This window comes from Caloenas nicobarica, chromosome 1, assembly GCF_036013445.1.
Source record: "Caloenas nicobarica isolate bCalNic1 chromosome 1, bCalNic1.hap1, whole genome shotgun sequence".
Taxonomy (NCBI): domain Eukaryota; kingdom Metazoa; phylum Chordata; class Aves; order Columbiformes; family Columbidae; genus Caloenas; species Caloenas nicobarica.
The window spans coordinates 44,025,074-44,052,197 of NC_088245.1; the positions used below are offsets into that span (position 1 = coordinate 44,025,074).

Below are 27,124 nucleotides of genomic sequence, written 5' to 3' on the forward strand. Positions count from 1 at the left end.
TTCAGCAACTCGTGATGACAAATTGCTATGATATCTGATTCTGTGAGTTATCTTCCATATTGCTCAACCCACAGAAATGTAGATATTAAAACATATTTTCACCTTCTTCATTTGGGGCGATGGTGGCATATGCTAATGAAGAAAGGTAGGAAATACCACTCTGGGTAATTGTCAGGTGAATTGTCTTCCCTCCAAAACCCTGGACCAAGACTCTAGTTTGCAGTGTAACCCCTGCTCTTGCCCAGGAGTCTGTCCATTCCTTACCCTTCCTTCCCACGCTGGGGAAAGGTGGCTCTTTTGGAGATAAGGAATATATTCCGCTGCTGGTGGGGAGAGGCAGTGCTAGTTCCTCGGTTGCTGAAGGCCTGCTGGGTGCTGAGTAAAGGCGCAGGGCTGGGGGTGCTCGCCGGCCCCCTGGCTGTGGCCACATCAGCTCTTGCAGCGAGATGAAGCCTGGGGAATAAAAATACACATATATGGAAGAGCAGCATCTAGAGAGAGGAGAGATGTTAAAAATCCTTGCTGGCAAACATTGCACGCCGTGTGTAGTGCATGCAAACGCACTTCTGGGTGTGCAAACTCCCGGCTGGGAGCCCGGCGGGGATGGCACTGACAGCAGTGAAGAGCTCACGCAGTAGGAACAAGGAAGATGCATATGATAGCTGCCTGCTTGCAAACGTGCGAGTCGTTCTTCATTTGCCATGGAGGATTGACTATATTTTCTCCGCTGATGCAAAGAAATATCACCTGAAATGCATAACTGGCAGATCGAGCAGTGGGGCCATCCCGCCAGCCTCGGCGCCGCGGGGCCCGGAGGGACGGGGCGGGCGGCAATAGCCCGGGATGACCCGGCTGTGGCCGCGCCGCCAGGATCACCGCCCCTTCCCGCTCCGCGGGGGCGCTCACCGCCGCGGGGAGGAGCGGGCACCGGGACCGTATAAGGCCCGCCCGCCGCCCCGGCTCCGGCACTCGCACCGCCGCTCCCGGCGAGGCTGCGTCCGCCCCCCCGGAGACCCACAGGCGGAGACACCGCAGCGCTTCTCACCTGGCCCGGCGGGGCGCACAGTACCGCACCGCTCCGCGCCTGCCCCGGCGGGGATCACTGCTCCGCTCCTCACCTGCCCCGGCGGGGCGCACGGTATCGCGGCACCCCCGCCTGCTCCTGTCCCCATCTCCTTCCTCCTGTGCCAGCCCTGCGAGGACAGCAGCTCCCTCTCTGATTCTGGGGCAGATCCTTGGCTCCAAGGGCAAGTCCCTCCACTAGCATGGGGCGCTTCGTTGTCTGGGACTATGTGGTCTTTGCGGCCATGCTGCTGGTCTCAGCCGTCATCGGTGTCTACTATGCCTTTGCGGGAGGGGGCCAGAAGACATCCAAGGACTTCCTCATGGCAGGCCGCAGCATGAACGCCCTCCCTGTTGCGCTCTCCCTCACCGCCAGCTTCATGTCAGCTGTCACCGTGTTGGGCACCCCTGCTGAGATCTACCGCTATGGTGCCATCTTCTGCATCTTTGCCATCACCTATGGTCTGGTGGTGCTGTGCAGTGCCGAGATCTTCCTGCCCGTCTTCTACAAGCTGGGCATTACCAGCACCTATGAGGTAAGGTGGAGTAGAAGGAGCCTTTCCACAACCTTCAGGGAGCTGGGGGACTTCTCATGCCTGTTTTTTACATGTCTCCCCTCAGTCTCTTCCTCCAAGTCCCCCTGCACTCCGTGCTGCTCCATATCTCCACACTCCCAAAGGCAGGCTGCAACCTGCTCTGTCCCCAAGTCTGCCCACACCGCCTCTGCAGAGAGGAGATGCTCAGTCCTGCTGTCTTGACTCAAGAGCTGTGCACTGTGCCAGATCTGTTTCCTCACTCCAAATACTCAGTTTAAGAGGTTGATTAATCCTCATGCAGCTTGGATAGTGACATGTCGTTGATGATTTGTAGTTAATGTACCACAAGCAGAATGCAGGAGCGTCTAACGTAGGAACCAGAGTTCTCACATCCAGATAGGTTTCAAAGCTCAGGTGCTGCCACAGAAGTCTCTCTCTGGCAGAGTTTATGTTTGTGCTGTTCCTAGAGATTCGGGAGAGGCACCCTTTCCACCTGAGGCTGTTCACACCAGTGAATGTCTTTTCCATCATGCTTATACAGGGAGGTCAGCAAGTGCTCTGTGTCTGCAAGAGTTTACTTCTGCCAAAATATTGCTGAGCTGGTCTTCAGCTCAGCACGTAAGTTAAAACTATAGCTAGCAGCGCAGAGACATCTGGGGTGGTGGGACATATCAGAGAATGAGTCTGACTATTTTGGGGTGAGGAAGCATCTGGCCAGGACTTTCTTCTGATTTAGGTCTGTGTGACCTGTTTATTGTCCTGCATGGAGATAGTTCCTAGCTGCAGATTTGGAGGCAAATTGCTCTTTTCACAGAGGACGTTGGGAAAGGGACATCGGTGCAGGTGAAAGTCCTTGGCTAACTACTTTGCTGCATTTTATTACACTGAACAGGAGTGTTGTAGCACTGGAGGCTGGAAACAAGGTCTCTGTTGGTAGATTTAGATAAGAATTCACCAACAGAAATCTCTGGTGGCTTCCAGTGTGTTTTAAACTACTAATCTTTGGACTGTCAGTTATGATGATACTTAGAATAGAACTCTTTTAAATAAAGGCTTACAGCTCTGACTGGAAACTCACTGATAATCTTGGGGTTAAATGCACTTATAAAAGATATATCTTCTATTTATGGACAGGGTTCAGAGATTAAACAACTTTTTGTTGTCTGTCCAAGGGTTCAGCACTGCTTCCTTGTGTGGACATGCTCACAAATCGTGTTTTAAATGCTCAGTTCACATGTGAGCACTTTGAGAGACCTCAGTGTTTTACTGTTCACAGATTGGCAGGCAGAAGAGATCCCATTATTGCAACCACACACTCTAGAGCGTTGTTAGGACAGATGGGGTAAAGAAATCTGCCCTGCAGCATGACAAACTCATTCAGAGGTTGTGATGTCCCAGGCTAGATAGAAAAGTGAGGATTCCTGTTTTGCAAAATGCCAGTTTTCCACTTTGGCAGTGTAGAAGGTGAGATTACCATGGGAGGAAGCCAATGACCATTGAAAACCTTCTGCCCCCTCTCACAACAGTTCAGATGGACACACATAGTGCCAGAGTTTCCAAATCAACTCAAGCTTAGGAATAGCTGTAATGTTTTCTTTTTCTCTCTGATTTCACAGCACAAGTGGGTTCTGTTGTTTGCTGGTACGTCATTGTGAACTTTTAAGTTGCCCTGTACGAAGTCAAGAGTTGGACTTGATCCTTGTGGGTCTCTTCCAGCTCAGGGTATTGAGTGATTCTGCATGAATACCTGCTGGTCTTTGCCAGGTCACGGGGCACAGCTCCTTGTCCATTGAGTGCCTTGGGGCAGCTGAGTAGCACCAGTTCCCATTCTACAGACTCCGTCACATACTGACTAGTTTACGTCTACTTCACTTGGTTGTTTGTCATTACCCAGTGGTGAGGTTTGTAAAGAAATATCAAGTTGAAAGACATACTAATCAAGGTGATGCTAGGAGTTTTGGCCAGTCATGAAAATGTCAAAAACTTTATGCTCTTTCTGTATTGATCATCACTTCACTCTAGTCCTATCAATAGTACCAAGTTTCAATACAAACCTTTGTTTTTTTCTTCTCTTTTGCAGTATTTAGAGCTTCGATTTAATAAATACCTGCGCCTCTGTGGAACAGTCCTCTTCATTATACAAACGGCAAGTAAATCTCAAAGCTGTTCCATAGGCCTCATAGCCACCAGCATTCTTCAGCTTAGTGTAACTGGATGTTTTTGCTGAATGGTTGATGAGGCTACCACAGTGCATGGGTGGCTGGGCGTGGGAGAAACAAAGCTCTTTCTGCAATGAGGTAGGGAATGGATGCTGAGCTACCTGCCCCTTTGGTCTCTGCCTGCATTGTTGAGCACCCAGAGCAGTCACTTGGCATCAGCACCATGCCAAGAGACGGGCGACCCTTCACTGCAGGATAGCAGTGTGAAGAGCAGCGGTTGCCTGCCTGCTCAAGAAACCCACAATGGGTTCAAAACATAAACATGCCCCAATTATCTACAGCAGCAGGTTTCATCCTTCGCTCCATGGATTCTGGGAGTCCGACTAATTCTCAAGGGTCTGTGAAAAGTGACAAAACAAGCTGTCAGGAGCTGCCATTTGCTGCACAAGGGTTTGTACCACCACCACTGGAAAAAAACTTGGTGTCTGCAAACCAAGAAGTAGCAAATTACTGCCTTGGGGAATGTTAAACTAAAGCAGTCCCTGCAAATATTGTTGGTGCAGTTTGCTGTATCCAGCCCATTCAGTGAGTCAGTATGAGACAACTTTTAAATGCACAGTGAGTGTGTAACAAATGCACCAGAAACAAAAATGTGTTCTTTTCACAGTTTTGAAGTGGAATTTTTGGGGAATTCAAGGCCAGAATGAATATACATTCAGAAAACTTTTCAAGTTATATGCTTTTTCACCCTTTTTGTATTTTTAAGACACACCAGGAGTTACAAGACAGTCACACTTGTACCAATGAGATGGTGGTCAATGCAGTGCTAATTACTTGTTTGAACAGTGCTGCTTAGCTGGCATTTAGGTAATAGATACAGAAGCCCATGGGAAAAGTAGAGTGCTGGCATGCATGAATCCTGACACCGTTTCACCAGCAAATATGAAGACATTACAGTTGCATAAGTCGGAACAAGCCAAGTATAATCTTTTCTTGCGAAGATCAGAAAAACAATTCTATAGAACTTAAATATATGCCCAAGGTAATTAACTAAAGCTCTGTAGGTGTCTTTCTGTGCCAAGCACTAACAACCTGAATAATGAAAAGAATAGAGAGGAAAGGAAATCCCCTCAAGATTTTAATAGTGCAATTTTAACTGTTCTGTGAATATTGGCGTATGTTTAGAAGAAGAAGAGGGAAAAAAAAGATATGTAGTAATACAACCTGAAAAACCGCTGAAGAAGTGGAAAGATCGTATCATCAGTCCTGTTTTAATTTACACAAAAATGTGATCATACTTGTGACAAATTTTAATTTCTGATGGTTCAAAGCTTCTGGCACTTGTTCACTGTGTATGAGAAAGCCACTTTCTCATACTGACTCCCTGAATGAGTAGGACTGGAGAGAGATGTATTTGATGAATGGACTATTATATGGATAAGGAATTGGAGGGATGGTTGCAGCCGAAGTGTTGCAGTCAAAAACTCAATATCCCAATGGAAACCAGTACCAAGCGATGTCCCTCAAGGGTCCATAATGGGACCAATACTATTTAATATCTTCATTAATGACATAGGTAGTGGTATTGAGTGCACCCTCAGCAAGTTTGCAGATGACACCAAGCTGAGTAGTGCAGCTGATATTCTAGAGGGAAGGGATGCCATCCAGAGGGACTATGACAGGCTTGAGGAGTGAGCTCATGTGAAACTCATGAAGTTCAACAGTAGCTGAACAACAAAGTTCCCCAGTATCAGTGCAGACTGAGGGATAAATAGATTAAGAGCTGCCCTGCAGAGAAGGACTTGGGGATACTGGTGGATGAAAAATTCGATATGAGCCGGCAATGTGCACTTGCGGCCCAGAAAGCCAGTCCTATCCTGGGCTGCATAAAAAGAAGCATGGCCTTGATTTGTCTATATCTTTAGTGTATTGGGTGAAAGTAGAAATCTGTGAACGTTCATGCATGGCTTCATCTTATAGGAGCGTAATTCCTTACAATGCTATCCATGATGACTAGCTAATGCTGTGTTTCTGTTCTTACTCACATGCATTATAGTTGCATACTGAGAGGCATATCAATCCCAAGATTGAGAAAATAAATTGTAATGGTTTCCCTGGCAAACTGTTTGTAAACCTCTTCAAATTCCCTTTGCTCTTGTTTCTGCCATATGATTGCAGTTTTATAGCAATAAAACAAGTTAATTATAGAAGCCAAGAGAAGCCGAAGAGGGATTTAGTATTCAAGAGTCTCTGGTATTTGTTTTAAGAACACTAGGCTGTGAGACTGCAGTGCTGGTTAGTCTCAGACATTCGTTTTCTAACAATTTGAATTATTTCTCAACTGTTACGAATTTAGGAAACATAGACTGCATAAATACTTGAAGAGAAACCATCTCAGAAAGCTATCACCTTTCCCAGGAATTTACATTTCTTTTGATTTTATATCCCTTTTCCCCTTCTAGACTTTATACACTGGTATTGTCATTTATGCTCCGGCTTTGGCACTAAATCAAGGTAAGATGAGTGTACTGCAACTGTTCTTCTATTATGTTACATTTTTTTCTGCATATAGTACTGGTATGCTTTTATTTTGGTAATGACACCTAAAGATACATAGTAGCTCAAAGATTGACTGTGAAGTCTTCCAAGATTTGTGTTGGTCCTGATGGGAACTGTGATAGAAGGCCTCCCAGTTGCAATCCTAGTCCCTTAATCTCTACCTATAAGGAATTATATATAGAAGAGGTTTGAGGGGAAAATCTGCTCTCATTTATTCTACCTCTCATGCAATATCCTTAGATCATGGCTACATTCAGAAAAGCTAAGAAGACTTTAGTAAATTTTGAAGGCAATGGAGAGACTAAGTACACATTTAATTCCCCTGGTCAAGTGCTCTTCTTTAAGAGAAGGGCCAGGCAGAAGTTCTGTAAATATGGTTTGGGGCTGTGTGGAGCTGTTTAACTCAGCCTATCACTTTGCCAGGAAAAACAAATCAACAGCAAAGAGATCTTGAACTTAAGGTCTTTGTTTCGATATTTACAAAATGAAAGATTTCCATTTTCTACTTCAAAATGACTCTTTGCTTTGAAAACGAGCCACATTTATTTTTAAAGGGGAAAAAAAGCCTTTATGTGGAGCCAAATTAAACTTTTAATCTGATACAATTAATTTGTCCACTTGGCAAGAAAAGGCAATAACAAAATGCAAATAAATACTAATGATTTTGGCCAGGATGAAAATCACAATTTTTCTGTTTGTTACCTTTTTTTTTTTTTTTCCCGGCTTGTTCATTGAACAAAAAGGAAGAAAAAACCCAACACTATCTTCATTGGTCTCCCACAGCTTTTATATCCTTGATGTTTATATTTGCCCTGGAAATACATCTGAAATCAAGCTATTACCTAGCTGGCTCCCAGCTAGAAGCAGTGATTTTCAGTAGTTTCATTGCAGTGTTCCTCATTAGCCTGAGCTCTCTATTTGGGAGGCCCCTGTGCCCTGCCTGGCAGCACGTGAGCCTGCCAAGCTGAGGCAGTGACAGCTCGTATGTCAACCACAGCACCATGTTGTCTGGTATAGACAACCTGTCATGTTTCCCTAAAAGGAAGAAGAATAAAAGAAAGGCTTTTAGTCTGACACATTTCTTCCAGACCATGCGTGAACCACCTTGCCTCTGTGGAGCATCCCCATGCTATTTACCTGCTCAAATCCCCACCTAAAGACTCTGTGGGATTACCCAGGCGCTTCAAGGAAGGACATGTATTTTAAAACTTTCCTCACTTGGGGCCTACAAACATACTGGATATATTGTTTGGCAGCATTCACATTAAAGATGATCCTGGGATATATCTAACTGCTTAGCAGTTTCCAATATCTGTAACAACTGTTTCATTTTTAGAACTTGGTTAGGGTGAATCCTCTGGTTTAGGCATGCAAGTCTTTTCATTGTCATTTTTTATTACCACCTACTTTTGCATTTGACTTACTTCTGGGTTTTTTTTCAGCAATCAGATTGGGGTGAAAAATTGACCTTCAGATTTTTGTCCCCAGTGCCTCATTCACACGTTTCACTCTTTTTCAGTCACCGGCTTCGACTTGTGGGGTGCAGTGGTGGCGACCGGCGTGGTCTGCACTTTCTACTGCACACTGGTACGTGGGTCCTTCGGCTGAGAAAAATCTTTGTTCTTTTCACCATTCACATAAAACATGGAATTTATTGTAAAGTAGGCTAATAACTGGGTTACCCCATGGGAGTACATTTCACAGTGTAGCTGTAGCCGTGTTCACCCAGGGACTTCTCTGGATGCAAAGGTTGCCACGATGTCACTCCAACCTTTTCTGGTTTGATTCATTCAAACTTCTGTTGTTGCTGAAGGAACAGCAAAAAGATAGACTTCCCTTCCTAAAAATCCTCCTGTGATTTTAATTCTGATACAGTAGGGTTTAGCTGTGGAATCTGTCAAGCACCTACTTGCTGCAACTATAGTAGCCCTGTCTGTTATTGAATAGAGCCACTGAAAATAACAAACGCTACATGAACAGATGGGTCTTCAGATTAGTGTTAATTGACCAAGTGTCTAGAAATTATTAAATGTAACCTCAGTGACAAATTTATTTGTATATGTTGGATTAAATAATGGTTTTTTTTATTCATCTGAATGGTATGCCTTCTGAAGTTAATGGTACTGTACATATGTAAGATGAGCACTGTCTGCCAATTTATCTCTATCTGCCAATTTATCTTTTGATACAAACTTCTGAATCAGGTTGTGTGATGAAGAAATACTGGATTAAACTATCTGTGTGGCCAAAGTAAATATAGTGCACTTCAAGAAAGGGCCAGGAGGTCCTGAATGGGTTCCAGGGTGCAATTCCTAAACACTCCGGTACAAAATTAATTCTTTTAAAGAAGATTAAATTCATCTGCATGCATAATACATACAGTAACATTTATCTTAGTTGAATGTGAGTGCAAAGCAAGAGCGCTGCTGCCCTGTAGTCCCTGATATGTGCTGTTCCTCATGCAGGGTGGTCTGAAGGCAGTGGTGTGGACAGATGTTTTCCAGGTTGGAATCATGGTCGCTGGATTTTCATCTATGATTATACAAGCTGTGGTGGTTCAGGAGGGAATTGGACGCATTGTAAATGATTCCTACCATGGAGGAAGATTAAACTTCTGGGAGTGAGTTTGTACTTGCAGATAATGTGCCTCTTTATTCCTACAAATAGACCCCATGTGACTAACTGTGAAATTAAATTGCTACTGAAGGAGGAGGAGGAATTGTGACCTAATTTTTATATATTTTTAAACAAGATTACCTAGTTTGAGGGATAATTTTTAGGCTTTACACCATGCAAAATCCTGTAAAGAGAAAAACCGTTTTACTTTGTCAAGTAGGTGTTTTAAGGAAAGTGAAATGGCGAATTGGAGAGGACAATCATATTTACACTTATAATTTGCAAACAGCTGATTTGGCATTTCAACTACTGAACGAAAACAACTGGGAAAATAATAGTTTTTATCTAGTGTGAAAAAGAAAAACATTTTTCTTTTCCCTGAAAGAAAAATTAAAAGTGGTTTTAATAGTATTCTACCCTCTATTATTGTAACTAATCATAGGCTTAAATTATCATTTTGCAAGGTCATGAATATTTATTCTAACAGTGTTGAATCAAAAAATACTTTAAGCTTTTTTTTTTTTTTTTTAAGTTGTTGTACTTCTGATGAGAAACTTCACCCAGTGCTATTAGTGAAAGTTTAGTGCGACACCTATTACCTTTTATCCTATCAGTTCACAATACTCATCAGGTTGTTCCGTAAAATTCTTTACTAAGTTTTTCAGTAAATAATTCATCTGTGGGTAATTTTTTTTCTTCTTGTGAATGGTCATTTTTTCAATCTGTTTGGCTGATTTGCAGTGGTTGTACTGCATTGCCTCTTCCCCCAATCATAGAGTTCACAGATGGGAAAAGAAAAGGGATAAAGGCATGTAACAGGTGAAATAATATTACATTGTTCATGCAGGTACATATAATTTATTGCTATATTAAAGCATGATTTTAAAAGCATATATTTATGGCCATTCGAAATCTGTTATTCACTTAGAGCTAAACCGGAACAATGTTTTACAGAGGCTCTGTTCATAAAGGCTGGGCTGCAAACACACCTTTGTTGGTGTCAGACTTATGTCCCTCTACATACGCAAGCATATTAGACTTTTTTACTGGAGCATCATTTCATCTCAACAGTCACAGGCATCATACAGCTTTACATAAGACTGTAGTTTATAGGCAAATAAATCAGTTAGGCTTCACCTTTGGACAGATTAGAGTGTTTCACTAGATCAGGGTTTCAGCTTTGAGTTTTAAATTTGTTCTCTGAATTCAGATTTCACGTATCTGAAAGTTTCATGTGTCTGAATTAAAAGAGCGTGTATTATTAATAGAACAAGTACAAGGAAATTTTTCCTTATAGCTATTAAGGTATTATCATAACGGGGAGATTTTCATATTCTGAATTTGTTTGCTCTTTTCCCTCTGATTGTAGCTTTAACCCCAATCCTCTGCAAAGGCACACCTTCTGGACAATTGTTATAGGTGGCACCTTCACATGGACTGGCATATATGGGGTCAACCAGTCTCAAGTACAGAGATACATTGCATGCAAAAGCAGGTTCCACGCAAAAATGTAAGTCTGCCTACAGTAACTTTTAATGTCTGAATTTAGCAGTGCCTGTAATCTATAAGGGAGATTTTTTTTAAGGAAATGTTTTTTGTCTATACAAAACACATATGTAAAGGGTAATAATTTTTGCTTTCTGTTTTGTGGACCAGATAGAAGATAAATCAGCACAATAAATACTGGTATTTGAATTACATATAATTGATGTAATATTGAACTTTGTGCCAAAATGTTTCACTGTGCCAGTATTCTTGCATACAAATATCTGTATTAAGTTTATATGCAACCTAAAGACCACATAATATAGTACTTGTGCTGAAGCCATATCAAGACAGCATCTTGAATTGCTACTCTACTAAACCTAAATCATCTTGTGGGAATTTTGCATAAGTAAAGACTAAAAGATTTTTCCATACCAATGAGTATTGGCATGAGAAAATGCAGGAATGTTTTATCCACTGATAAAATTGCTGAGGAATCATGTATTTTATTTTCATAAAAATAATGACTTTCTTTTTAGGAATTCACTACGCAAACTGTCAGAGAGTTCTGTTTTACTTGAATTTAAACATTTCTGATCAGCTTTTACTCTAGAATGGAGTGTATATTAATACTAACTCTATTGTCTTACCTTTGTCTTTAGTATCATCCCAGTAGTTCACAACTCAGGATTTAAGAATTATTTGTGAGCTCATTTATAGGAGAAATCTATACATGCACATCATAGCTATAGTCCCTATAAATTCTATAATACAGTGACATACAGAGAAGGAGTGTTATGAAGGCTTTTACTTCATAAAGTCAGCAAAATACCCACAAAATCATGCACAGTTGAGAATGGAAATATTTTGGTTATGGCAATAAAGAAAAACTACTTCTGAGCCATTTACGCTGCAGACAGGAATGAGCTGATGCTCGTCATCAGCCGCATCTCCAACACACCATGTGGCTTCTCCACAATTTCTGGCACGTGGCTGGGTTCCAGGTTCTTGGCACGGCAGAGGCAGGAGGTACGTCCCACATCTGTAACGCTGCCTGGCATGATTGCGTATATGAAATCAGCCATGTACGTTGTGCCAGATTTGCCTGCCAGTGAGACTGTTCATCCTGAGCACCATCTCTGCTTAGGGCTGTGCTCCTCTCTCACACCTTCCCTACCCTCTCTGTAAGGAGGGACGCCTCCAGGGTGTCCTAGAAGCAGAGTGTGGCCAAGGGGAATGTGGCACCGTGGGAGCTTCTGGGCAGGTTTTCTGACTGTTGCAGAAGCTTTGACCAGGGCTGGAGGCTATCTGGTTCTGGAGGGGTTTGCCCTCATACCGTATTAGTGGTGGCACATCCTTAATCGGTGGAGTTCTCTCTTGCTGGCATGGGTGGCTGGACTCCATGGCATCTTGCTTGTGCCTTGCTCATGCTGGGAATTTCTCCTGCATGGAGAAATCATTTTGTATAGTGGTTGCAGCTTGTTGCAACTATAAGCACTGCCATTCTGTGGTGATTATCTAGTTCATTTGCAAATGTAATTAGACACATCTGGCAGGTCACATTGGTGGCCTGCCATTCTTATTGCCATTTAACCTGTACATGTGTAAAATGTCATCAGGTCAAAGTAATAGAGTTTTGTACCCCTGTGGCATTTGCTGTAAGGCTTTATAAGAGACAGCACAACAACAAATCAGAGCTGAGAAAATAATTCCTTCATAAAGCCCAACTTGCAGTTTTTAAGAAGGCCTTTAACAGCGGCACAAGTGTAGGAACTTTCTCAGGCTTTGGGAAAGGATTTCACCCCACTCAAGAAACACACCAGTAGGTAGAAGCACTCAAACCATAACTAGGCAAATTGAACACAATGCTCATATATGAGCAATAACAGGCACTCAAAGCAGGAGAGCTACATTTTCAGAAAAGGATGGGATACTAACACATTTTTCTCTGCATTCCTTTCAAGGTCATCATCTGGCGTGTTTCAGTGCCAAAATTTTAGAGCCAGCCTTAAATAAACAACAGAAAATAAACCTTGTGCAGTCATACTGCCTGCTTCACCCAAACTCCACCCCATGTTAATCACCCAGAATTGATGTGAACACCTCCTTCCAGTAGTGCTACAATTATTATACTCCAGTGCTTAGTCATAGGGTGTACCATAAGCTGGGATGTAAATCAGAAGAAAAAAAAAAAATCAGCTTTCTTTTCACTGTCAAACATTGGCGCAGTTTAAAAACAAGAATTGCTGGACTCGGAGAAACAATTTCTTTTGCTTCCATGTATTTCTCTTGACTTTCTAATCTTTACTACAGGCTAATACTGCTATTACATCTGTTCAAAAGGTTTGTATTGATTTAACTCATTGGTTAAATTTTGTGCTAAATGAGGTTATATCAAGGTAGATTAAGCCAATGCAGGAACAGCTTCAGCTAAATGAATGCAAAACATCCAGCCAATATGTAAGCATCTATAAGAAAAGGACTACTTCATTTTTACTGAATTAGTCTTGAGAGAAATTCAAACTGCTGCTGTTCTGTGTTTAGACCATCCCTAATTGCAAATACAAAGTGTAAATGCAGAGTTTCTCCTACTATGTGTAAATCAGCTTTTTTTTTAATATAGGTCTTTTTTAAGAGTTTATATTGTGCTTGCCAATAATTTTTCTAGAATATGCAACTGATAGTTCAACCAGTTAATCCATGTTACGCCTTTCTGAAAATGTCCATTTCAATGCCTAACAAGGCGGATACAGTCAGGTTTACTTCTTCATTCATCCTGATGGTTCTCTAGAGCACTCCGAAGGGTGGTGCCCCTTACCTTCTTGGGAAGTGACAACACTAAAAAGCTTCCTGAAGCATTGCAAGCATGGATATGTTTGCACAGAAACAAAAGGTCCTCCCAGTGGAGGTCTTAGCTGTTGGCACAGGTCCAGGGTATATGATCTGTCAGACAGTTAAATTGCCATGGGCCGATGGTACACAGATAACCAGGAAGCAGCTGCTGGCAAGGAATGCTGTTTTTCAAGGCCAAGGTCACACTGGGTGTGTTTGCTTGAACTGACCATCCTAGGTTAGAAGAACTTTGTGACCCAGGAGTCATCAAGAGCTGAGACACGTTTGAGAAGATCAGATAGTTAGGTGGAAGGGAACATTCTCACTGGGCGATGACAATTTGTTTTTCACTGCCAATAAAGGCTGCCTGTTCTGTGTGGCAAAAGTAGCATTAATGCCTGATAAAAAAGTGTTTCTGCTCTCAGCATTACCTGAAGCTCCCATTAGAACGTAGGGAGGCGATGAGGTTACTGGACCATACCAGGCTCCATGCTGTTTAGTTACTAAAGGAGAAGCCCTGGGGTCAGTGGCAACCCTCTGCTCTCTGGAGATGGCAGTTGTAGGTGGCTCCAGACCAGGTCACAGCACCTCATTGCTGCCTCCCACAGAGTATGTCCCAGGAGGAAATTGCTTTACAAGGGCACCTCCAGCGTTGTGTAAGCATGGCGCTGCAACTCCAGAGGCAAAGGAGTGCTGGTGCTGACTGAAAGGCACCCCACACTTTGATCTGGGGCACCCCGCCTTACAAATCTGTCCAGGCTTTGTCTTTACCACAGGGTGTGGCAAGGGGAGAAGAGCATCTTCTTGCCAGCTGCCTGCAATGTACATATGATGAAATGTGGGAATTGTCATATCGCTCCCATCGTCTCCTGAGCAGACTTTGTCAGGGGATGGGCACTCAGACTGTACCACTAAAACCAGATGTGAAATTCATATATTTAAAAATGTCATCTCACACTGGGTGAAATGCTGGGAGCTGTATTGTGACTCCCTTTCCAGTGGGCAGCCAGCGACTCGAAGGTCCCCTCAGTGCTGGCACTGGCTTGCTCCCGGAGGGGTCTTGTGGGACATCGAGCTCTGACATGGTGTTTCTGTGTGTGTTGGTGCAGGTCTCTCTACATCAACCTGGTGGGTCTCTGGGCGATACTGGCCTGCGCAGCACTCTGTGGCCTGGCCCTCTACTCTATTTACAAGGACTGTGACCCGTGGACATCAAAGCAGGTGTCGGCATTTGACCAGGTAGGGCTCTGTGTGTCTGGGAAAGTGGTGCAGGGACATCCTCTCTCTGCAGCCATTATAGACAGATGGGGACGGTTCAAGAGAGGGAAGACTTTATTGCTCTCTACAAGGAGGTTGTAGCATGGAGGGTGTTGGTCTCTTCTCCTAAGCAGCAAGTGATAGGACGAGAGGAAATACCCTCAAGTTGCGCCAGGGGAGGTTTAGATTGGATATTAGGAAAAAATTCTTCATGGAAAGGGTTGTCAGGCAGTGGAACAGGTTGCCCAGGGAAGTGGGGGAGTCACCATCCCTGGAGGTGTTTAAAAGGCATTTAGATGAGGATTTAAGGACATGGTTTAGTGCTAGAGTTAGGTTATGGTTGGACTCGATCTTAGTGTTCTCTTCCAACCAAAATGATTCTATGATTCTAAGAGCCAAGGGGTTGAGAGTAATGACGTGGCTGAGTCCCATATCAGAACGGTCTGTAACACTGAGGGATTAAGCTGAGACCATGGTGGAAGGGATACCCTGGAGAAAGGAGCAGACCTGTCCTCAGCACTGTTAAGTCCCAGTGTCCCCCAGCTGTCCCAGTGCTGCTGGTCTCTCAGTGCCAGGTAAGGAGGGTGGCAGGGAGAGCAGTAATGCGGAGAGCACTCGGTCCACCCACTTCTGCCTGTATTCGGGGTTTTTCACCCAAAATGGGCCTGAGAGTACCAGGATTGTGTGAAACAAGGCTTCAGAGAAGCAACGGTGCCTGTGCGAGGGACTGAGGGCTCTGGTGAGCTGCTTTGTATCACCCCACATAAACCTCCCTGTGCAAAGGGAGGCAAAGGCCTTTCCGGACACAAAACATAGTTACGCCCAAAGCATACACCTGGAAGAGGGCTGCCAGCAGGCAGTTCTTTGCTAGTGAGGGTGCATCCTTCTCTCCTTCAGAGGAGAGCTGGGTGATCAAACCGTGTTGTACCGTCCCATGGAGAAATCACTTTGTAAACAACAGCAGCCTCTGCCCCAAGCAAGAGATTTACCTGAGAAACAAGAGCTCTGGGAGCGCATAGACTTTTTTTTGTTTTGTTTTTTTGTTTTGTATGTTTATGCCTGGGATAATCATAGGCTGTGGACAATGCCCCACAGACAATAGCTGGAAAGCCAGGAGAAGAGCATGGACAACAGAGTACCAGAGGCAGGATCACCTGGTCTTTAAGGGTAGAATAAAATGAGATACAGAAAGCTAAGGTGGAAACTCAAAGGAAATTAAGTTTCTAGTACTCAAATCTTGCAAAGGTCAACAAATGACACATGGTTTCCAACAAGGAAATTGCTCTCAGGTACCCTGAGGTTACTGGACTGGATCTAAAAACCTTTTTTGTGGAGTCAACAACAGACATAAGCATCTGCTGTGGCACCCACACCCAACAGAGGGATGTACAACACCTGCTGCCCAGTGCTAGTATCCTATAGCATCCTCACCGCAAATCAAGCCTGACAGTATGGCTATATGTTCATCTTTGCTAGGTGGTCTAAACAAACTCTGCTGTATCTTGAGTGGATGTTTTAGGATTGGTTTTCTCTGTAGAAAACCAATAAATAGTGCAAGACGGGATGTTCAAAATTAGAACAGCTGGGCAGAATGCCAGTGAGAAGGCTATAACAAAAATAATTCAGTGAAAAAAGGAAAAATTAGGGCAAGATAGTAATATTTCCTACTCTCTGAATTTTTCAGCTAATGCCATACCTAGTGCTGGATATTCTCAAGGATTATCCAGGAGTACCAGGACTTTTTGTGGCTAGTGCCTACAGTGGAACATTAAGGTAATTTAATAATTTGGAACATTTTTTGGTTTTTTTTTTTAGAGATAAAGTTGCATTTATACTAGAATTTTTGCATTTCATTTCTTTGTTTAGCTAATGTTTGTTCTTAAAAAAAAAAAAAAAGCACTATAGCTCTTTGATAATGCACCTTAAAAATCCATAGTTTTAAACAGTGGTGATCTGAGGTCCAAAGACTCGAAGCTGTTCCGAGTTCCCTACTGCCTGTGTGAGGAAACAGCTGCACGATGTACAACACTAACAAGGCTTCCTCTCTGTGCTTTTAAAGCTCCTCTGCTATAGGAATTTTTAAGTATTATAAATGAGTGGTTACACAAAATAGCTACAGTTTGGGGGAATTTCCTACTGCTCATTCTCAATTTTCCAGTTTCAAACCTGCCTAAATTTAAAGCTATCTCTCTTTCCTCATCCCTGCTCTTTAGAGCCTTGTTGACAGAAGAGTTCCTGGACTTCCAGTTTTCTTGAATGAAACCCACGCAAGCAACAATCACTATATGTTTTTACTGAAAGAGGCAAATTAATTCCCTTCTATCCCATAGTGGGGAGTGTTTTGTTCATCTTTCCCAAGGAACATCTTTTAGGAAAAATCACTTCTCTTGGGGAAGGCTCTGGACAATAGCAAGCAGATAAAAATGAGGAAACTAAAGGATGCAACAGCAGAATTTTTAAATTTTATTTTATTTCTGAGTACTTGTAGCTACATAAGTAGAGGGAACAGCCAAGATATTTGTTTTTCACTCGCTGAGGAAAAGCTGGTGGCTTGTGGGAGCAGGGCACATGTAGGCACAAGATCACCTGGCTCAGTTTGTGCCTTATCGGTGCTGGTTTCTCTGACCCTGTAAGGAGCCTGCAGTAGTTCAGTTTGGACTAGACGCCTAGTTTTAAGATGAGTATAATTAGATTATCTAAATTCTTCTCTGAGACTGTATCAAAGTGATCAGTTAACTGCATGTAGGAATATTACATATCCAGGTATTTACTGTGTAGATCACTTGTGAAGGTATCATGTATACCAGTCATGTTTACAGCTTAGCAACATGAAATAGATATTTTCATTGACTTCTCCAGGCCTAAGTTTTCATCAAGATTTGCCTTATCCTCACTAAGAGCATTATGTTAAACTATTTTTGTAAGCTATTAACAGCAGCACCTGAAATAATTTATTTCAACCAATACATCAGTTACATCAGTTTTCTGACACTGTTCTAGACAGTGGCAGTTTCTCTCTTCTAATAACCCATCTGTTATCTATGATTTCAGCTTCTAAGATAAAAAAAATGTATAAATCTTGCCTTCTGTAGTACAGTGTCCTCCAGCATCAATGCTCTGGCTGCCGTGACTGTTGAAGACCTCATTAAGCCGTACTTCAGATCCCTCTCTGAAAAGAAGTTGTCATGGATTTCCATGGGGATGAGTATGCCTAGAAAATATCTCTTCTCTTTTGCTTTACAAAGTGAGGGCTCGATTCAGATCTCGCTTATGGCAGTGTAAGTCAGGAGTAAGTGCACTCACACCAATGGGACTACAATGGTGCAATACTTGAGTGAGATGAGATCAGCCGTGTAGGTTTTACACAGAATGGGGGACAAGCTATTTTGAGTGAGCATAAGGAAAAAAAAGGCCATCTCATTTGATCCTTAAGCAATAAAGATGCACTGCATCTTTATTCAATGTTGATTTGCAATACTACAAAGCCAAATGTCTTAGACTGGAACAGCTGTTATTTTTCTTTCATCTGTCAAAAATGAGAAGCATAGGAAACGATTTTGTAACAAACCTTTTGAACCCAGTGATATGTGAACAATGGCATTGTGTCCCAATAACATTCCAGAGAATGAGAAACTTCACGTCTTCTCTGATATGCTCTCAGACCCTCAGTCTTTTTAGCTCCTCCGTTTAATGTAGGTCAAAGAAGAGGGTCAGAACTGGGCTGAACAAATGCTTTAAATCTTTGAAGTGCAATTGCTGTCTCTGCTACTTGTACTTTCTGTGACCAGCTGCATGTGTAGCCCAAGACAGTGTTTGTAGTAAGCATAGAAAAACCACAGTCCCAACGTGTCATAGCCCATACCAGTGAGCACAGCAAACTGGTGGCAGGTGACACGTATTAAATATTTTAATGTGAGAACAGTTTCTTAAACATTATTGCAAACAATGTTTATACCAAAATTGTTGTTGGTATTATCATGAGTTGCCTGATTTATCGCATTAGACAGTGGGATTAACCTATTGCTTGTGCAGTGAAACTCAACAGGGGTGGAGGTGGAAAAAACAAGCCAGTGTTACAGGTCCTGGAAAGAGACACTACATCCTCATGATCCAGGATGTTCTTTGTCATGGTGCCAGCTCCCAGTGATCTGCCACCATTTACTTTCTTGCTCCGAAGACTTTAGAATGAGAAGCAAAAATAATTTCCTCAAAATAAGAACTATACCACAGGAGATTAGCCGAGAAATACAAATGATACGTGTGGTATTGCCACCATGATTAATCCATTTATTAACTCATTTTTAGTGATACACAGGAAGAGGATTTTCTCAAGTTTGCATGATCTTCTCTTAAAAGGAAACCTGGCCAATTCAGGCTCTCTTAGGAAAAAAAACAGATCCTAATAGCATGAAAGCATGTTTGTTTCGTAGATGTCAGGGGCCAATCTGGGTTAGATAAAAACATTTCCATTACTGATTTTCAAACTTTGGCAGATTCATGCATCATTCTGCCTTTCCCACACAGGCCTCTTTTATGGTGGAGTCTGCATAGCTATGGCTGCAGTGGCATCTCTCCTGGGAGCCTTGTTGCAGGTAGGTGTCAGCCTTTTCATGCCCATGTTGAATGACCCAGAATGAATTATATAAGAAAATAATTGCTGGATACCATTGTGAGATGAGTTTTTATTCTTTGTTAGTTACTGGTTTCAAACAGCCCATGGCTCAGCCTGCACTCTAAGCATCCATGTGACTGTAACAAGTCCTGCCAGCTGAGTACACATCAGTTATAAACCTCATAAATTCCTTCTCAACATCTTTCCTTCTTGCTGTGTTGGAGGCTTTAACTGTCTTGCACAGCACCTGACAGCAGACTCTCTTCCTTCCACAGGCAGCACTCAGCATTTTTGGCATGGTCGGTGGCCCCCTTTTAGGACTGTTTGCCTTGGGAATCCTCTGCTCCTTTGCAAATGGAATTGTAAGTAGAAGTCTAAAGCCCTGTGGGTCAAAAATTCATTGATAATTTGGGTCATCTCCTTCCACCTCTCCCTTCAATAATTTTGTGTTGGGCAGCAAGGGAGATGGCCTTGATACTTTCCAAGAGGACATTTCCCCTTGCTCCCTTTCCTTCTTATCCCAAGGAAGTGATGAACAGGTCTGCATAGGAACTTGAATTTCCATCCCATGAAGATATTTATATGACCTGAGGAGGAAAAATAATCTGAATAAAAATCAAACTCTGGCAACAATTTCTGGAAAAAACAGTTTTAAAAGCAAGGAACAATGTGTCTGAGAGGTAGCTGAACAACCAGTAAACTCAGAGGATGCTGACTTGTCTGAGCAAAAAAGGTTCAGGCTGGGAAAATGGGGCCCAAGCACTTGCAGACTGAATTGGAGTGTTCTCAGTGTGCTTCAGGATCATGAAATTATCATTTCCAGAGGAAAAGCCTATTCCATCAAAAAATGGATTTGTTGAATTTTGGGTTAATCTGACAGGATTGCTGTTTAGTAAGGTTCACTAATCACTAACCTTTACCTCTTTGCAGTTGCAATTTTTTTGTATATACAAAACCAACCAACCAAAAAAAAAAACCTACTAGCTGTCAGCCAAAAAAAAACCCCAACACTCACCCTGAAGGAGAAGAGATTTTTGCAAAAACAGATCACATGAGAAAAAGGAAAAAATGCTTCTGTATTTGTTCAAGGAGGGCCTCAAAGCAATATTTTCCCATATACCATGAAGCCCAAAGCTATCCTTCCACTGTAAAGGCATAGTGGCAAAACAAAAAGTGGTACACTCAGGAGCTGCGAGTAAATTCTGCGTTTCCCAAAAAAGCAAATGAAGTAAACTCCCTAGCTCTCCCCAGCTGTATTTAATTTTTGCTATGGAGCCTACAGTTTAGATTGTCTTGACTGTTTTTTCAGTTGTCTAGATGGTTTTAATATATTTTTCCCCCAATATCTTTTTGCTTTTCATGTAAATACAAGTTTCATTTTCTGTTTTGCAGGGTGCATTTGTGGGTCTTGTCAGTGGCTTTGTTATTTCACTTTGGGTTGGAATTGGATCTCAGATTTATCCTCCGCTCCCAGAGAGGACCAAGCCACTGTATCTCTCAACTGCAGGCTGTAATATATCCTCAGTAAATTGGACATCAACAGCAAATCCATTAACAACAGTCTTCAACACACCAACTGCAGAGAGGTATACAAGTTCATAATGTGCAATCAACAAAGCAAGTATTTGTTTTAATGCAACACGAATATCTGCCTAGCATCCTTCCCTGGTTTACCTACAAGGCTGTTTAAGATGAAGCAGTTTTCTCTCTTTCTTTTTTTCTTGTCAGAGTGAAGTTTGTCTGAGTTTTCCCAGAAGTCAGAGTGAATCTTCACAGAATCACAGAATCACAGAATGTTAGGGATTGGAAGGGACCTCAAAAAATCATCTAGTCCAATCCCCCTGCCAGAGCAGGAACACTTAGGTGAGGTTACACAGGAAGGCGTCCAGGCAGGTTTTGTATGTCTCCAGAGAAGAAGACTCCACAACCTCCCTGGGCAGCCTGTTCCAGGCTCCATCACCCTCACTGAGAAGAAGTTTCTTCTCAAATTTAAATGGAACCTCTGGTGTTCCAGCTTGAACCCATTACCCCTTGTCTTACTGTTGGTTGTCACCGAGAAGAGCCTGGCTCCATCCTTGTGACACCCACCCTTTATATATTTATCAACATTAATGAGGTCACCCCTCAGTCTCCTCTTCTCCAAGCTAAAGAGACCCAGCTCCCTCAGCCTTTCCTCATAAGGGAGATGCTCCACTCCCTTAATCATCTTTGTGGCCCTGCGCTGGACTCTCTCCAGCAGTTCCCTGTCCTTCTTGAACTGAGGGGCCCAGAACTGAACACAATATTCCAGATGAGGTCTCACCAGGGCAGAGTAGAGTGGAAGGAGAACCTCTCTCGACCTACTAACCACCCCCCTTCTAATACACCCCAGGATGCCATTGGCCTTCCTGGCCACAAGGGCACAGTGCTGGCTCATGGTCATCCTGCTGTCCACCAGGACCCCCAGGTCCCTTTCCCCTACACTGCTCTCTAATAGGTCATTCCCCAACCTATACTGGAACCTGGGGTTGTTCCTGCCCAGATGTAAGACTCTACATTTCCCCTTGTTATATTTCATTAAATTTTTCCCTGCCCAACTCTCCAGCCTGTCCAGATCTTGCTGGATGGCAGCACAGCCCTCTGGCGTGTCAGCCACTCCTCCCAGCTTGGTGTCATCAGCAAACTTGCTGATAGTGCACTCAATTCCCTCATCCAAGTCGTCGATGAATATATCGAATATATTGAATCTTCCTATTGAACTGAAAAGCTTCAGTTCAATATTTGAGTCTAAAGGCTTGGATATGCCTTACCAGGAACCACGGGGTTAAAGAAAATATAAGATTTATAGTTATTAGATTAACTTGCACAGTCTGTCACATGAATTAAAGGAGTAGGCTGTTAAAGGGCAATTCGCCAGTTTAACAGTGCCACCTACGACACCTTGTCTATGCAGAAATAGTTCTATTTAGGAAACTCAGAAGAGGGCATAATCCATATAACAGGCAAAATAGAAGGGATTTTCTCCCCTTGGCAGTTACTGTATGTCTTACTTTGGACAATCACAATTAAGTGTAGCGGTTATGAATGACAATATGGGGAACAGGAGGAATAGAAAGAAGCTGAACAAGCATGTTCCTAGCGATTCCCAGTCCTTACACCTTAGAGCACTGTACAACCAACAGATACCCTAGGTACACACATGGGTTCTGAACATCCAGTTTCTCTCACATGAGACGTCCAGCATTGCTCATGGATGTGGGAAAGCAACTGTTGCAACAGAGCACATTGTCAGGGAAAACAAAATAATGTGTAACCTCAGGTGTGACAGTTACCCTATTGTTTCTGGATGTTTAGAGCTGCACATGGCTGATTTTTTTTTTTTTAATCTGCTCCTTTAAATAATGACCCCCTTCTACAGAAGTTATCCCTTCATCTGGATAGCCAGAGTGCTCAGCTGTGCGCTAGATTCATAGGAGACACAGGACTGTCCTGTTTTACCTGCTCTGTCCTATGAGTTGCCTCACTGTACTGACTAGTCTCCTCTCTTGTGAAGGAACTGGTCCTGCAAATTTTAATAGATTTTCAGTGCACATTTTATTGTACAGAAGTAGATCAAGAGTAACCGGGTCACATCATTTAGAAGTAACTCCATATTTATACTCTATCTTAAAACAGACAATGTTTTCAGGTTTCTTGGAATATGAAAGCAGAGATTAACACATTTTCTGGTCTTTTTCAGGCCTGCCCTGGCAGACAATTGGTATTCCTTGTCTTATCTCTACTTCAGCACACTTGGGACGCTTACCACAGTAGCTGTGGGAATAATTATCAGCCTCCTAACAGGTACTAGTTCCAGAGCTGTGATTTAATGCATCTTAGACCTCTTTCAAACTAAGTTGACCAGAGAGCTGTCATTGCCACAGGAAGTGCCAGTGACCCTATTGCAAACGTATAAAGGTTACCATTCTAACTCTCATTTCCTCCCGTCAGTCCTTCTGCATCTCTACTCTTGGATTCTGCTCACAGCAAAGGTTGCTTCAGATTTCTAAGAAGAAAGAACTTTCAGTAGCTTTTTAACCTGAGGGGCAAAAGAAAAATAAGTCATCTGTCTTTCCTATTTTCTTAGATGCCAGCAGGGGCTGGGGATTTCAGGCTTGTCCCTGAACATGGCAACAACTCCAAGCAAGGAGATACACCCATGCTTCTAGAGGACAAAAGCAGTTGTATTTTGAGTGAGTTCAGAGCTCTCAGGGGTTATTGTCTGCACCTGTACAGTGCATGCTTTTTGCCACATTCCCCAAGCACGTACTCAAGAGCTGCAAATCCTGTGCATGGCTACGTTAGCTTCTGTCTCAGTTTGCTCCTGTGCAAGGGACAAAAAGCGGCACCCCATGGGTAAGAGCAAGGGCTTCACTTCCAGCCTATGGCCTCTCACTATTCTTGCATCTAGGTGAGGTGCAAAGTGCACCTGTCATCCACCTCATGTGGCAGAAATAGCACAAAAGCAGCTGCTCTCACAGCTTTCCCCAGTATGCCCAGCCAGACTCCTATGACAGCCCTCCTCTTTGAGGCTGTTGGATTTCAGATCTGTTAATATGACCTGCTTCTGGACTATGGAACTCCAAATCCAGCAGAAGAACTCACTTCTATTAGCTTCCCTGTGCCTTGCAACTAATAAGCACAAGTTATACTTCTACCATTTTCTTTTCTTTGTGAGTTTCTAGAGGATTTGCTCCCCCCTTTTTTCCCATCACAAGCTCATTCCATTGCTACAGTGATGCACTTGTACACAAATTTTGCCTCTTACCAGGCTGGGATCAGGTCATCCACGGGCCATGAAGCAAAGTGTGAAAACGGGGCAGCTCAGTAAATATAGATGAAAAATCATCAGCCAAACAAACAGAAACCCAAAAGAACTAAACCAACCACAACATTACCCTGCCTTTTGTGGAGCAAGATCTCATTTAAGCCTCGAGTGGCAATCAGAGCTGATTCCCAGCATCTACATCTTCTTTCTTTCCCACGCACATTCCCCCACAAGAACAGTTAATCTTTCCTGACTTAAAAATGCCCAAACATCTCATTAAGTCTCATCGCCTCACCTTGGGGCTGCCCTTAAATAACTCACTATGAAAATTGCTGGTGATTGTGGAGATGGGACTCTTGCTGACAGGGAGCTGAGGCTCAGACTCCATGGCAGCCTCAGTACCACAGCTCCTGGACTGGCAGGATGGTTCCAGATATCGCTGTATAGGATTCGTCCTTTTTGGGTGAATGTCTCAGTGTTTTTTACACAATGCAGATATCTGAGGAGTATGTAGGAAACTCCTGGAAACGGCCAAGGCATTTCAAATAGACCTTGAGGATCGTTTTTTATTTTGAGAGGTGCAGCTTATCCATTGTTGTAAGAAAATGATCCCTAAGGCCTGTGATTGCTTGATGGCTTTTGCTGCATGGCTCTGTCCTGCTCACCTGGCCTGATGCCCATAGCTGGGCTGTGACACATCATTTATTTGCTTGTGGAAATGTGGCTGATTGAAGCCTGCTTATTTTGCAGGAGGACTAAAGCAGAACACAGATCGTAAATTCCTGCTGACCAAGGAAGATTTCCTATCCAACTTCTCGTGGTCTAAATCCGAGACAGTAAGTGTAATTATGCATCTCTGATTTAAATCAGTCTTTCCTCCTGGGGACAAAGACAAACAGTCCCTGGCTTATTTTCCTCACCAGGATGAATAGCACCTGATACGACTGCTTTAAGGCAGTAGCAGGGCACAAGGCAGGTAGGAGTAAACCAGCTGGCACAGGCAGGGAATCTGTGTTTGGCCAGAGCTTGACTTCAGTGAACAACAGAGCGGAAGCTGAGACAAGGGACAGTTGTTCTCCAGGTTTCTGCCAAAATACTCCCTCACTAGTGTCTTGGAAGCGGGCCCAAGGCACACTTTGGACTCAGCAAAGCTTTTTTTGTTTGTAAACGTGTTCTCTAAAGTCTGAATTTTTTTGCAACTTCAGCTACTGTTTGAGAGAAAACATTTCTAGTCAGTGTATCTGTTGCCTAGCTCCCTCTCTAAGATATAAAAAAAGGGGAGACCTTATTGAGTAATAACATCCCTTAGAAGGGAGAATGTAGGGGATTTTTTTTTTTCCTAATTAAACTATAGTCACTTTTCAATCAGTATCATCAGTGTGCCGAACATTCAAGCTCAGCATTGTTCAGTGCTTTTCAGGTGCTGCAGTACAGGCAATGATCACACCTTTGAGATGGTCCAGTTTGCAAAATGATTTTCCCCACGATGACGACTTCTTTTAGTATGATCTCATGTATTTCAGCTTCTGGATATGAACACTGAGGAGAGAAAGGGATTTTTACAATACTATTGTAACTCTATTTGCCTGTGTCAGGGCTATCCAGTTATTGTTATTCACTGTGTTTAGTGGGCCAACATCTGTTTTCACTGTCTGGGAATTTAATTCCTGAAGTCTTCTGATAAAAAATAACCTACATGGAAGCTAATGTCCACAGCCAGGCTGTTTTATGCCTGGAGTCAGAAACAAGTGTCTGCCTGGTCATGCAGCTAGGTGCTGGATAACAAGTGGTTGGCATCACAAATAATCCAGAAAGCTATTGAGAAAACAAAATGAGGGGGAACTGAGCAATTTCCTGCACATGAAGAACTCAACATCTCATTATGTTTAACAGAGATGGAACATCCAAGCAATGATGCATGTTAATCTGCTCTTCATGCCAAAGATGAGTCAAGGACCATGGGTGGGAGACAATAGCTCAAGGACCTGGTGGTGACAGATCACTAGACATGAAAACAGCAATTAGAACTTTGCACACCCAAAAATGCTTTAGACACTTTGCAGGACAAGAACAGTTGATGTGACAAGAACATTTTACACAACTAGTACTTTTGCAATAAGAAACTTTCCATGCCTCTAGAAAAATACCAGCTACTGCAATGAATGACTATGTACTGTGAGCAACCAACACATGTTTTCCTGCAAAGGTATCCTGTATGTCAGGCCTGACTCTGCTTTTGTGCTTTTGTCTTCTTCTTTTTTTTTTCCTTTTTTTTTTAGCCGGAGAAAGTGGAAGTGTTGAAATGGAAATCGTTTACCACGGCAGCTGAAGGAACTGACAACCCTGCTTTCAGCCACATTGAAATGGATGTTGCAAACAATGACAACAAAGCCAATGGCCTTCATATATGACATGGGGCCATATCAGCCCACGAGGACAGTTTTGTTCACGTGAAGTACTGTTGACATTCCTGTGCTGGGTCAGTTACCAGCCCTGCTGGTGTCATGGGCCAGCATCTGGTGAGCTACATGGCACTGTCACCCTTGCATGACCTTGACATTAGTCAAGGAAGGAATCAAGTCTTTCTTGCACTTCCTCACTCCCTCTCTCACTCTGGATCTTGGTGACAGGGCTTAAGGCAATGTTTCTATGTGAAATATTTGTCAGATATTCTTGAGCCTCCTGGAAAATATCTGCTTTTAATCTCAGTTCACTCTCAGAGTAAGTTTTTTATTTGGTAAGAGCGCTGTTCCCCCAGACATAGCTGGGTTTTTTGGTTGTTTTTTTGTTTTGTTTTGTTTTGTTTTTGTTTTTCTATTTTCTTTTAAGGCATTGAAAGCATGAAGAGATTAGGGCTCCAGGACCTTATCAGATTGCAAGAAACAGTGGGTCTTTTTTTAGTACAGGCTATTATTTAGTGCCATCTGGTTCCTTTGTAGAACTGATCCTGAGAGTGTATTTATTTTGCTCGTTTTGTCATATATATATATTTATCTGTATTAAGCCACTTGTTCCCTGGTTACCTGCATCTCCTCCTCTGTGCCTGCTGCTAGAAGCTACGAGAGTGTCTTTGGTGGTGGATGGAGGCAAGAATCAGTGATATCCTTCCCTTCACACCCCGTCTCCCTCTTCTGTCCTGTCTTGCCGTCGCAGAGCTGGTCCTCATGAAGGAAATGAACTATTTGGGCTTTTTATTCAATGCCATATAGCAGAAACACAG

The 27,124-nt window shown here is 42.9% G+C and overlaps 1 protein-coding gene across 1 annotated transcript; it reads left to right on the forward strand.

Moving 5' to 3' along the window:
• Positions 1–1,265: 1,265 nt before the first annotated feature.
• On the forward strand, positions 1,266–26,315 carry SLC5A8 (solute carrier family 5 member 8). The gene is made up of 15 exons (XM_065647296.1): positions 1,266–1,598; positions 3,679–3,744; positions 6,220–6,271; positions 7,836–7,903; positions 8,782–8,936; positions 10,302–10,442; positions 14,359–14,488; positions 16,191–16,279; positions 17,599–17,711; positions 19,031–19,098; positions 19,394–19,480; positions 20,511–20,704; positions 22,837–22,940; positions 24,655–24,744; positions 26,200–26,315. Exons 1-15 carry the CDS (start codon positions 1,266–1,268, stop codon positions 26,313–26,315), a joined length of 1,806 nt encoding a protein of 601 aa, XP_065503368.1.
• The last annotated feature ends 809 nt before the right edge of the window (positions 26,316–27,124 follow it).

What these genes read in the sequence shown, in the direction of transcription:
- SLC5A8 (XM_065647296.1), top strand. Translation starts at nt 1,266, where the DNA reads ATGGGGCGCTTCGTTGTCTGGGACTATGTGGTCTTTGCGGCCATGCTG. An exon ending in GGCTTTGGCACTAAATCAAG is followed by an intron (nt 6,272 to 7,835) that starts GTAAGATGAGTG and finishes ACTCTTTTTCAG; the next exon opens with TCACCGGCTTCGACTTGTGG. An exon ending in GCCTACAGTGGAACATTAAG is followed by an intron (nt 16,280 to 17,598) that starts GTAATTTAATAA and finishes TGCCTTCTGTAG; the next exon opens with TACAGTGTCCTCCAGCATCA.